The 10,980-nt window shown below is 59.2% G+C and overlaps 1 protein-coding gene across 2 annotated transcripts; it reads left to right on the forward strand.

The window, feature by feature from the left end:
• The first annotated feature begins 314 nt into the window (after window positions 1–314).
• Window positions 315–10,537, forward strand: FDXR (ferredoxin reductase). Of its 2 annotated transcripts, none has more exons than XM_025999707.2 (12): window positions 315–503; window positions 1,242–1,339; window positions 6,144–6,239; window positions 6,450–6,572; window positions 6,777–6,890; window positions 7,245–7,346; window positions 8,111–8,218; window positions 8,463–8,547; window positions 8,663–8,862; window positions 8,945–9,116; window positions 9,794–9,964; window positions 10,106–10,537. In XM_025999707.2, exons 1-12 carry the CDS (start codon window positions 425–427, stop codon window positions 10,234–10,236), a joined length of 1,479 nt encoding a protein of 492 aa, XP_025855492.2. In that variant the 5' UTR covers window positions 315–424; the 3' UTR covers window positions 10,237–10,537. The 2 variants fall into 2 exon arrangements, with proteins under 2 accessions (XP_025855492.2, XP_025855489.2); XM_025999704.2 differs by having other exon boundaries at window positions 318–503; window positions 8,933–9,116.
• The last annotated feature ends 443 nt before the right edge of the window (window positions 10,538–10,980 follow it).

Below are 10,980 nucleotides of genomic sequence, written 5' to 3' on the forward strand. Positions count from 1 at the left end.
GCTGCCTCCTTCGGGCGGGATTGCAACAGCGATAGAGATTCGTTCTCCTTCAACTCCGACCTCCCGATGATTGGGTTGGGGAGACATTTATTAAGTCGTGACGGCTCCGAAGTCCTGGGGGCGGGCCGTCAGCGATAAGGGGGTGGATCCGCGGGCGGGCTTCTCTTGGGGGGCGGGATTCTCTCGGGGATGGGGGCGTGGCCTCCACGCGGCGCGTCCCCAGAGCGCGGAAGGCGGGAGTTGGGGGCGTGGCCGCGTAGGGGGCGTGGCCGCGTAGGGGGCGGGGCCCCGGGGGGGGCGGGGCCCCGTGGGGGCGGGGCCGGGTAGGGGGCGGGGCCGGAGCCCGCGCGGAGCTGGGCTCTCCCCGCGCTCAGCGCGGGGCGTCTCCGGGATCCTGTCCTCCGGCTGGTCGCTCTTCCCAGCCATGGCTCCGCGTTGCTGGCGCTGGTGGCCCTGGTCGGCGTGGCGTCGGGCCCGGCCGCCTCCCGCCGGGAGCACCCCGAGTAGGAGCAAGGGGGGCACTTACCTACCTGTAGGGCGCGGGAGGCCTGCGAGCGCCAAGTGCGGGGATCCGAGCGGAGCTGGGGCAGGGCTGGAGAGGGGCGAGAGGGGACCAGGGCGAGACCCGAGCGGTGCACTCACGCCGACGAGATTGGCGTGGGGCACGGGGGCACGGGGGGGCCTGTGCGGTCAAATGTGAGTCAACAGAGGTGAGAAGGGGACACCGTGAGGTGCACAGGTGTGAGGCGGGGTGCATGGGGGTTATTGAAGGTCCGAGGTGAAACAGGGGTCTGTAGGAAGCACCGGGCTCCATAGGGACAATACGGTGTTCCGCGGAGGGAGAGTGAGGCGAAGAGGTGCAGCCGGCCCTGTGGGTGATCAGAGGACACCCACAGCGCCGGGTGGGGAGGACTTGGAGTCGCTGGAAGGATGTGGTATTCTAACTGGGTGGGTAAGGACCCCTGTAAAGCAAGATGCTGTACTGTGCAGGGCAGCTTCAGGGATGATGGGGGTATTGAGAGTAAATTCATGGGTGAGATGCGGGGCTCTGGACTGAGACACAGCCTTTGGGGGTTCAGACGAAGTAAAGGACCCTGCAAACGACAAAGCTTTGAGGAAAAAGAGGAGGAGGGTGCAATTGGAGGTGAAGCTTGGGAAGTTCTAGCTTCTGTCTGGTGCTGATATTGGCTTGGGAAGTGCTGATCTGACCTTCCATCCCTTCCCCCCCTGCCCCCCATCAGGCTTCCGGCAGCAGTTCTCCACGCAGGAGCAGCCCCCCCAGATCTGTGTAGTGGGCAGTGGACCCGCTGGCTTCTATACCGCCCAACACCTGCTAAAGGTAAGCCACATTTTTCTGGTTCTCTCTCCCATGATTCACCTGCTCGAATCCCGAGGGCAAGCTCGACCCTCTCTGGGTTTTATTTTTATTTTTATTTTTTAAACTTTAAAAAATTTTTTTTTTAAATTTTTATTTATTTACGATAGTCACAGAGAGAGAGAGAGGCAGAGACATAGGCAGAGAGAGAAGCAGGCTCCATGCACCAGGAGCCCGACATGGGATTCGATCCTGGGTCTCCAGGATCACGCCCTGGGCCAAAGGCAGGCGCTAAACTGCTACACCACCCAGGGATCCCCTCTCTGTTTTTTTTTTTTTTTTTTCCCCTCTCTGGGTTTTAAAAGCACCCCTGGATCCCTGATGGGGACAGGGCTCCCAGTACATGTAGACTGGATACTCCCTGTATACTTTGTCATCTACATCCGGGGCTCCCCACTCCAGGGAGAAGTGGTCAATGGCAGATGGTCTGCTCTGCCACCTTGGCCAGGGCCTTCAGGGAGTTTATGCAAACGTGCAGGGTGACTTTATCCTGCCTCTCATCTTCCCTTCTTCTCTCTCTTTGTGCTCAATGTCCTATATCTGAAGGCTACTCCCTCTTCTCAGGGTTTTCTGTCCCTGAAACCAGCCCTCCCCATGCTATGTTGTTCTTTCAGCCTGCCCTCCACCCCCCTTCCCTCCCACCCCAAGGCCAGAGCCTCAAGGCTTACAGTGTTGGCCTTTGGTGGGCAGGGCTCCAAGGCTGCTGGTTATCCTTGAGACTTGGGCAGATCTGGGTGGGAGGGAGGAGGAAAGAGGGAGGGAGAACCTCGGGTGGTGGGGGAGGAGGAGTGGGGGACTTAGGCTGACTGTCTTCTGTCTGTGCAGAGATAGGAGAAAGGGTGAATATGTTAATTATACACACACATATGCAGAAACTGAAAAGGTAGGGTGATCCATAGTCCTATTTTGCATAGGGCATGGTGCTTTCTATGTTAAGACTAGGTGGTCTTGTGGAGACCAGCATGGGTTGGACACCCTGCTGAAAAGTGACCTATAACATGCCTTCCAAGCAACACAGGTGAAAGAGCTAATTACTGAGGTGTGACCAGCAGGAGCTGAGTTAGGTGCAGTCAGTCAAAAAGTCTTTCCTGGAGAAGGTGCATTTGAGCTTCACTGAAGGAGGTCATGGGCTCTGGAGAGGATCTGGCACGTGTGAGGATCATGCAGGGACCAACTGCCTTGTGGTAGAAGAGCCCTGGGCCCTGGGACAGAGACCAGGGCTCTCACGGGGCCTGGGGGGATCCTGGAGGGCTTTGTATAAGGTGCACTTGCTGGCTGACCCTAAAATTTGGGGAGTGGGCCTTCCAGGCAGGCTTCTCCAGTGTGAGCAACGGCTCTGGCCTACACTCAGCCAGCACACGCTTTCCTAGTGAGAGGTGCTGGGGGATGGACACAGGAGCCAGTTTCAAGCCAGTCCTTGCCCACGGGGAGTTCCAAGCTACTGGCTGTGCTTCTGAGCCAGGATAATGTGCAGTACATGTGGGGCGGTGGCACTGAGCTGAGCCAGGTGCTGGACAGTGTGTCTTTTCCCCTCAACAACCTTTGAGGCAGGTGTATAACTCTTACTTCATAGGTAAGGACACTAAGGCTGAGCGACATTGCCCAGGGTACCACCTGGACAGGGAAGATGCTAGGATCTGAGTGCAGGCAATCTGATGGCAGAGCTGCTCTTTTTTTTTTTTTTTTTTTAATTAAAAAAATTTATTTTGGGGTGCCTGGCTGGCTCAGTCAGAAGACTGTGTGACTCTTGTTCTTAGGGTCTTGAGTTCCAGCCCCACCTTGGATGTAGAGATTACTTAAATAAATAAAATGTAAGATTTTTTATTTTAATTGAAGTATAGTTGATACACAATGTTACATTAGTTTCAAGTATTCAGCAGTGATTCTCCACAGGCCTGTGTGTTGTGGGGATACACTCAGCACAGGTGTAGCTACCCTCTGTCACCATATACTGCTTTTGCAGTGCCATCGACTGTATTCCATATGCTGTACTGTTCATCCCTGTGACTTATTCATTCTGTAACTGAAACCTGTGCCTCCCACTCCCCTTCACCCATTTTGCACAACCTCCCACCCTCTCCTCTCTGGCACCCACCAGTCCGTTCTCTGTATTTATGGGTCAGAGCTGCTCTTGAGTTCCATGCTGGGCCATCCATTCAGCAGTGATTTATTGGACCCTGACATGTTCTAGGCGTAGGCTCAACACTAGGAACGTGGGTGTGAGGAGGACAGACATGGCCCCTATGCTCAAGACATGACAGCCTAATGTGGAGGGCGTGGTTTATGGAGTGGAGGGGAAGAGGGTTTTACAGTTCCTGAGGCTCTAATAGTGTAAGCGCAGAAACTGGGGGTGGAGGGTGTGGAGGGCCTAGTGCACAGAGAGCTGTGCCCAACCCAGCCTGGAGGAAGAGGTGTCCACGTGGAGGAGCTGCCAGCTGGACAAGGGGTGGGTGGCAGGCCAGAGAGTCCCCAGCACAGACAGTTGCATGGATGCAGGTCCGCAGGGGAGAAAATGCCCCTTTGGGGACAAGTGAGTTGGGGAAGAAAGGCTTGTGGCTAAGGGTGGAGAGCTAGGGAGGAGGCAGGTGAGCCCAGGTCCAGGGAGCCTCCAAAGCCAGCCTTGGAGGCAGGCAGTTTCTCATGGTTCTTTCTACTCCCCTCCCTTCCTTCCATCACAGTCCTTGGGGGTACCTATCAACAGGCACGTTTCCGTGCCTAGTTCAGACCTAATCAAACTGCTGGTTCCATGGCTGGATCCTAGGAATCAACCATTTTAAACAAACACCCCAGGGGATTCTGAAGCCCACTGCTCTGGGTAGTTGGCTTCACTGAAAGGTTCTAGGCAAGCACCCCCATTTTGACCTGTAGAGCAGACAGTGGAGTGGGGAGGCAGGGCTGCAGGCCAGGAGAGCAGTGGGGAGTGGGGAGGAGGAGGGGAGGGTGGGTTACTGGGCAGCATTGAGTGGAGTTGGGGATGGGCCCCGGTGAATGGGTTAGGAGGGAACACAGGAGCAGGAGGAAATAGTTTAGGGGGAGGGAGGAGTTGACTTCCATCTAGATGGGTTTGAGGGTCTGCAGTGTCGTCCAGGGCTGTCAGGTTTGGAGGGGGCAGTCCTGGCAGGGGAGAGAGTAGCTCTGCAGGAACCTGAGGCTGTAAGAGGGAGTGGATGCGACTTCCCCAGGGAATGTGTGTCAGGGGGATGGGAGAGGTCCCACATTGGAAGCACCACAGAGAATGTTTTCCTTAGAGGGGAGCAGAACCCTGAGAAAGAACTGCCAGAGGGAGAGGGGAGCTGAATTAGGGAAGGGAAGGTTGCTTGAAGACAAGGTTGGCCATGAGAGATAGCCAGTAAACACCCCCACAGGCCTAGGATCCCAGCGGTGGCCTTGGATGGGACAGCATGACCAGAGGGGAAGGATCCATGGCAGGAAAGGACAATAAAGGTGAAAAGCCGGGCTGTGTATGGCACAGACCACTAGGCTAAGCAGTTTGAACTCTGTCCCTGGGTGATGAGCAGCCGGGGAAGTTTTGCAGGCAAGGCCGGTGACGTGCAACAGTAATAGGAAAGGGCAGCTTTTTGACTGAGCACTCAGTGGTAGGTCAGGTGCTGGGCTCAGTGCTCCAGGCCTCGCTCTTTAAGGAGAAGTTCAGAAACATTCCCTGTGGCACAGAGCCTGGCAGCGGAGGGGCTGGGCTTGGTCCCTGCAGCGTGCATGCAGCATCAGTGGGGCGTGAGGGAGTTGATTTGGGTGCTACCTATGGGTGGCACGGATGGGCAGATGGAGAGGGGCTAGACCTGGGTGCAGGCAGTGGAGTGGAGAGCAAGAAGGGATTTGGACAAAGGTAAGGAGGTGAGCATGAGCCTTTGTAAGGGTGAGGGCAGCTGGAGGGCAGGAGCTCATTTGGCCTGAGTCCCACTGGGCCTGAGTCCCACTGGGCCTGAGTCCCACTGGGTCACAGCAAGAGCCTAGGATGGGGTGCAGGCAGGGCAGTGTCATCCATACGAGCCCCAGCTGCTGGACCTGTGGCCCCACATCTCTCACTGCCCTGACCTTCTGGATGCTTCCCAACAACACGAGAGGGGGCTGTTTTCTGTCCCAGTTTACAGAGGAAGAGTCTGAGGCCCAGGCCAAGCTGAATGGTGGCAGAGCCAGACCAGACTTGTCTGCCCCACCGCCACCCTTTGCCTTCCCCATGGCCCCTGTGGGCAGGCAATACGGAACCACTGGATCAGTGAGCTTGTTTTTTCTAAGACTGAGAGTGAGCCACTTCCATCTCCCTCTGACCCCTGAAAGCCTCAGCTGTGCTCCCAGCCCCATGGCCTGTGCTCCTTTTGCCAACAGGATGGTTTTGGAGACTGGAGCTAAGGCGGTGTGAATTTCAAAGGGAAGTCCCCAGCTCATCAGACTGGCGGAGCGTTTCTAGAAATATTGAAGGGTTCGAGGGCAGGGCTGTGTGTTGTGCCTGGCCCAAGTAGATGAAGAAGCTCCTGGTACAGCTCCAGTGGCGGGAGAGCTGCCTCTCCCTTGGTTGGCCAGAGTCCTGGCCGTCTCGATGGGCCGGCAGTCCTGAGGTCTGGCCTCATCGGCCTGGGCTGCTGTGCTGCCCCGCTCCTCCTGTCTGGCTCTCCTGGCAGATGGGGAGTCGGGAGCCTCTCTCCCTGTGTCCTCAGCGCACTGAGCTGGGCTCTGCTGCCCCATCAGGGAGGGGAGGACCCATAGGGCCCCGCCTCTCCCTCGGCCCCACCAGCTACCACTCTCTCCCCAGCACCACCCCCGGGCCCATGTGGACATCTATGAGAAGCAGCTTGTGCCTTTCGGCCTGGTGCGCTTTGGCGTGGCGCCTGACCACCCCGAGGTGAAGGTGGGTCTCTCTGGGCCAGAGGAGGAGGGGTTTGGAGACTTGGGTCAAGGTAAGGAGGGGAGGGAGGCTCCCGTCTACATGGAGTGATCCCAGGCCCTCTGTGTGGATGCCACGCAGGTTCCCTTCCCGGGGACATTGTGAGGCAGGGGTGACACAGGCAGGGTCCCTGGAGTGCCTGGGCCCTAACCCTTCCCCTCTGGGGCCTTGCAGAATGTCATCAACACCTTCACCCAGACGGCTCGCTCGGGCCGATGTGCCTTCCGTGGCAACGTGGTGGTAGGCAGGGACGTGGCCGTGCCGGAGCTGCAGGCAGCCTACCATGCTGTGGTGCTGGTGAGTGTCTGCGGGGGAGGAAGGGGCTTGGGGCAGGGCAGCAGCCTGCTGAGGGATGGAAGGCAGTAGGGGAGAGGCCCAAACTGCTGGGCAGGGCCCTGGGCAGGGTGGGGGGTGGCAGCTGGGGAGGAGGAACTGGGAGGAGGCCTGCCAGGGTGGGCCTGGCCCCTTAGCTGACGCCAGACACTCTGGGTCTTTCCTCAGAGCTATGGGGCAGAGGACCATCGGGCCCTGGAAATTCCCGGTGAGGAGCTGCCCGGTGTGTTCTCGGCCCGGGCCTTTGTGGGCTGGTACAACGGGCTTCCTGAGAACCGTGAGGTGAGTTTGAGGAGCACTCCTGCTACTTCTTCCTCCCCACCCCTCCGCCAGGGCAAGGGGCAGCTCTTGGATGCCACAGCCGGGCAATGAGGGAGCCACTGTCCCAAACTGCAAGGCTCCCAGTGAGATGAGATGTGAGCTCTCTGGCTGCCTGAGAGGGGAGGTCAGCCAGGGAAGGCCTCTGGGAGAAGGTAGGGCTGGGTAGGAGAGAAGGGGCATCAGCTGAGGCTCAGGTGGGGAGGGCTTTCTGGGTGTGGGGAAGCCTGGGGCCTCGGCTGGTGTCTGGGGCTGAGCTGAGATTAGCCTGACTGGGGCCAAGACTAGGGGAGCCCTACCCAGACCTCTCCCTGCCAGCTGGCACCAGACCTGAGCTGCGACACTGCCGTGATCCTGGGGCAAGGGAATGTGGCTCTGGATGTGGCCCGGATCCTGCTCACCCCACCTGAGTACCTGGAGGTGAGTGGGCAGGTCAGGGGCTGGGGGAGTGGCGGAGAGGGGGTCATACGGAGGAGAGGGTGCTGCTGCCTACAAGATTCAGGCCTCCCCTTCATGCTGAGCTCAGTGCCTCTGTTTCCCTAACACTCCAGGCAGTGGCCTTCTGAAAGGCAGCCCGTGAGCTTTGCTTCTACACTCCAGCTACATGGGCCTTTATTTAAAAAAACAAAACAAAACCCTTCAGTGTGTACACATCATTCCACCCTGCCAGGTGACCTGTGTTCATCTTTTAATTCTTGGCTCAGATGTCCCTTCCTCCAGGAAGCCTCCAGTATCACCTTAATGGGTCCATTTCCCTGTAATACCTTCTTCTCAGTTGGCTGCTTCTTTCAAAGCTTGTCACCACCACAATTTTGTACTTATTTGTGAATATTTGACCAGTTATCACTCTTTCCACCAGATCAGAAGCTCTGTGAGGGCCGGCACCATGTCTCTTTTGCTTACCTTTGACACCCCACCCCCGGGGCCCCTTGCCTAGAGCCGGGCTCTTGCTAAACACTGAGGAAACACTTGTTGAAGAAAGACCAGGAGCCTGGTTTGCGGCTAGTAGTTGGAGCCCTTGGCGGAGCTGGAGGCAGTGCTCCATCCGGCCACCAGGAGGCGCGGCGGTGCAATTCCGGCTGCAGACCTCCCCCCTCCCCCACGGAGGATAGGAAAACCACCGAATGGAAAGTCCCCTTGCGCGGTCACTGTCCAGATGACTGCAAGCCCTCCTTTTGTGCCAGAAAACAGACATCACAGAGGCTGCCCTGGGGGTACTGAGGCAGAGTCGCGTGAAGACGGTGTGGATAGTGGGCCGACGTGGACCCCTGCAAGTGGCCTTCACCATTAAGGTGCTGGGGCCAGAGGGGGATCAGGGTCCCAAAGAGATGTCCTGCCCTTGGGGGGTGTGGCAGGACTGAGCCCCCCAGAGTGGCTGCCGCCTGAGGTGGGAGAAGGGGAGCCAGGCAGGGCCCCGGGGCCTCATGCTCCTGTGGTAGGTGGTGGGGGGCTCCCCTCTGGGCTGGGCTCTGGGGTGGGCTCAGGAGTGGACAGTGCTCTGGGCCTGAACTCCTCCCCTCCCCTCCCACCCCCAAGGAGCTCCGGGAGATGATTCAGTTACCAGGAACCCGGCCCATTTTGGATCCGACGGATTTCTTGGGCCTTCAGGACAGAATCAAGGGTGAGGGGCCCTGACCTGACCCCTGGCTCCCTAGGGAGGGGATGGTCTAGGCCAGAGAGGGCTGGGGGGAGGGCGGTGACGCAGGACAGACCTGAGATGTTCTCATTGCTGACAGAGGTCCCCCGGCCGAGGAAGCGGCTAACAGAGCTGCTGCTTCGAACGGCCACGGAGAGGCCAGGGGCCGAGGAGGCTGCCCGCCAGGCGTCGGCCTCCCGCACCTGGGGCCTCCGCTTTTTCCGAAGCCCCCAGCAGGTGCTGCCCTCACCAGATGGGCGACGGGTGGCTGGCATTCGCCTGGCAGTCACCAGACTGGAGGTGAGTCTCATGCTACCCAGAGACACCCCTCTTCTCAAGTCTCCCCACTGCAGCCTCGTGCTGCCCACAGTCTCCTCTACAGGGTGTTGGTGAGGCCGCCCGCGCAGTACCCACCGGAGACTCGGAAGACCTCCCTTGTGGGCTGGTACTGAGCAGCGTTGGGTATAAGAGCCGTCCCATCGACCCCAGCGTGCCCTTTGACTCCAAACATGGGGTCATCCCCAATATGGAAGGCCGGGTTATAGATGTGCCAGGTGAGAGGATGCAAGAAGGCAAAACACCAAACTGTGGTGGAGGATGGAGAGGCTGGGTCTCCTGGGGCCGTTCATTCATTCATTCGGCCAATGACATGCACTAAGAAACTGCTCAGAGCACGCCCTGTCCCTGGACAGCGTCCTGGGGCCCAGCCACCCTCCTCCTGGCTCCAGCTGGGAGGGGAGGCCCCATCTAGCCCACGTGCCCTCATATGCCTGCTTACTTAGTCGTGCAGTTGACCAAGGCCTGCCCTGGGCTAAGCCCCCGTGTTGGGGCTGGGCTTAGAGATACACCACAGCGCCTGTCCTCAGGGACCCTCCAGTCTGATTAGACACCCACATGCCTGCCTACTCGTTCATTCATCCAGTTCATGTTTCAAAGGTCCTGCTGAGAATGGTGGCAGGGCAAGACCCATCCATCCGCTGTCCTCAGGGAGCTCCTGGACGACAGGGAGACTGAGGTGGGAGGGGTGGTGTGGTAAAAATAGGTGGAGAAGAATCCAGGGTGGTGGGCCAGCAGCCACAGTGGGCCCAGGTGACCTGGCTGCCGGGAGGACTTGGGGTGTGCAGTTGGGTGTGCACATGTATGTCTGCACATATGTATGTGTGCTGGGGGCCCAGGCTTGCCAGAAGCATCCAGCCACTTCCCCTTCGCTGAGCCTGTTGTCCCCTGCCAGGCCTCTACTGTAGCGGCTGGGTGAAGCGGGGACCCACAGGGGTCATTGCCACTACCATGACCGACAGCTTCCTCACCGGCCAGATGCTACTGCAGGACCTGAAGGCCGGGCTGCTGCCACTGGGTCCCAGGCCTGGCTATGCGGCCATCGAGGCCCTGCTCAGCAGCCGAGGTCTGGGCCCCATATGAGCTCTTGGGATGTGTGGTGGGCAGCCCTGGGCCTTTCCACTGTTGGGGAGGAGGTGTATTGGGCTGGGAGTGGAGGAAGAGGAGGAGGAGGTGAAGGTGGTGACTTATCTTCCCTGTGCTTCAGGGGTCCGGCCTGTGTCTTTCTCGGACTGGGAGAAGCTGGATGCCGAGGAGGTGTCCCGGGGCAAGGGTGCTGGGAAGCCCAGAGAGAAGCTGCTGGATCCCCAGGAGATGCTGCGGCTGCTGGGGCGCTGAGCCTAGATCCTGGCCCGGCTGGCACGGAGAGAAGGCCTGCTGGGCCTGGGAGAGGGCCTGGGGCCAGTCAGCGGGACTCTGCACCACAGCTGTGTCACCTGCCCACCCTGCACCGAGGTCCCGGCTGCCTCTTTTCCAGGGACCTCTGAGCACTTCCTCGAGGCAGAAGGTTGCCTTGCCAGAGATAACCTTAGGGATGGGTGGAGGCGCTGGCTGACTTTCTCCCTCCCGCCTCTTTCCTGTCAGACTGTGGAGGGTCACCCGGTCGGGAATACACTGGAAATAAAACAGCTGTAATGGAGGGCCAGTGGTTGATGTGCGACTTCTTTTGGGGCCCGGGGTCACCTTCCAGCCACGGCACCCCTCCTGTCACCAGGTGGCGCTGCTGAGCCAGCTCCCGGCTCAGGGGCCTCTAGGGGGCTTGGGGGGGTTGGCAGCCAGGCCTGGAACCCACTGTCCCTCTCGGCTTGGCCCTGCTGCCGCGACCTGCCCGCCTTCTGCTCGCACTGCGGGCATCCTGGGACCCCAGCCTGCCCGCTCTGCTGGCCCCTCGGCCCAGTTCCCTTCCTGTTAGCCCTCCGCAGAACCAAAACAAGAAGAGAAAAGGCGGGAGTGAGGAGCCTGGGCGGCGCTGGCCCGGGGCCCACCTGGTGGCCCAGAGCATCTGGTATGGGTCCTCCCTCTCTGGCCACTCCCAAGGCCTCCACCTCTTGCTTTCCAGCCACATGGACAAGCGTTTTAAAA

This window comes from Vulpes vulpes, chromosome 2 (assembly GCF_048418805.1).
Source record: "Vulpes vulpes isolate BD-2025 chromosome 2, VulVul3, whole genome shotgun sequence".
NCBI lineage: Eukaryota > Metazoa > Chordata > Mammalia > Carnivora > Canidae > Vulpes > Vulpes vulpes.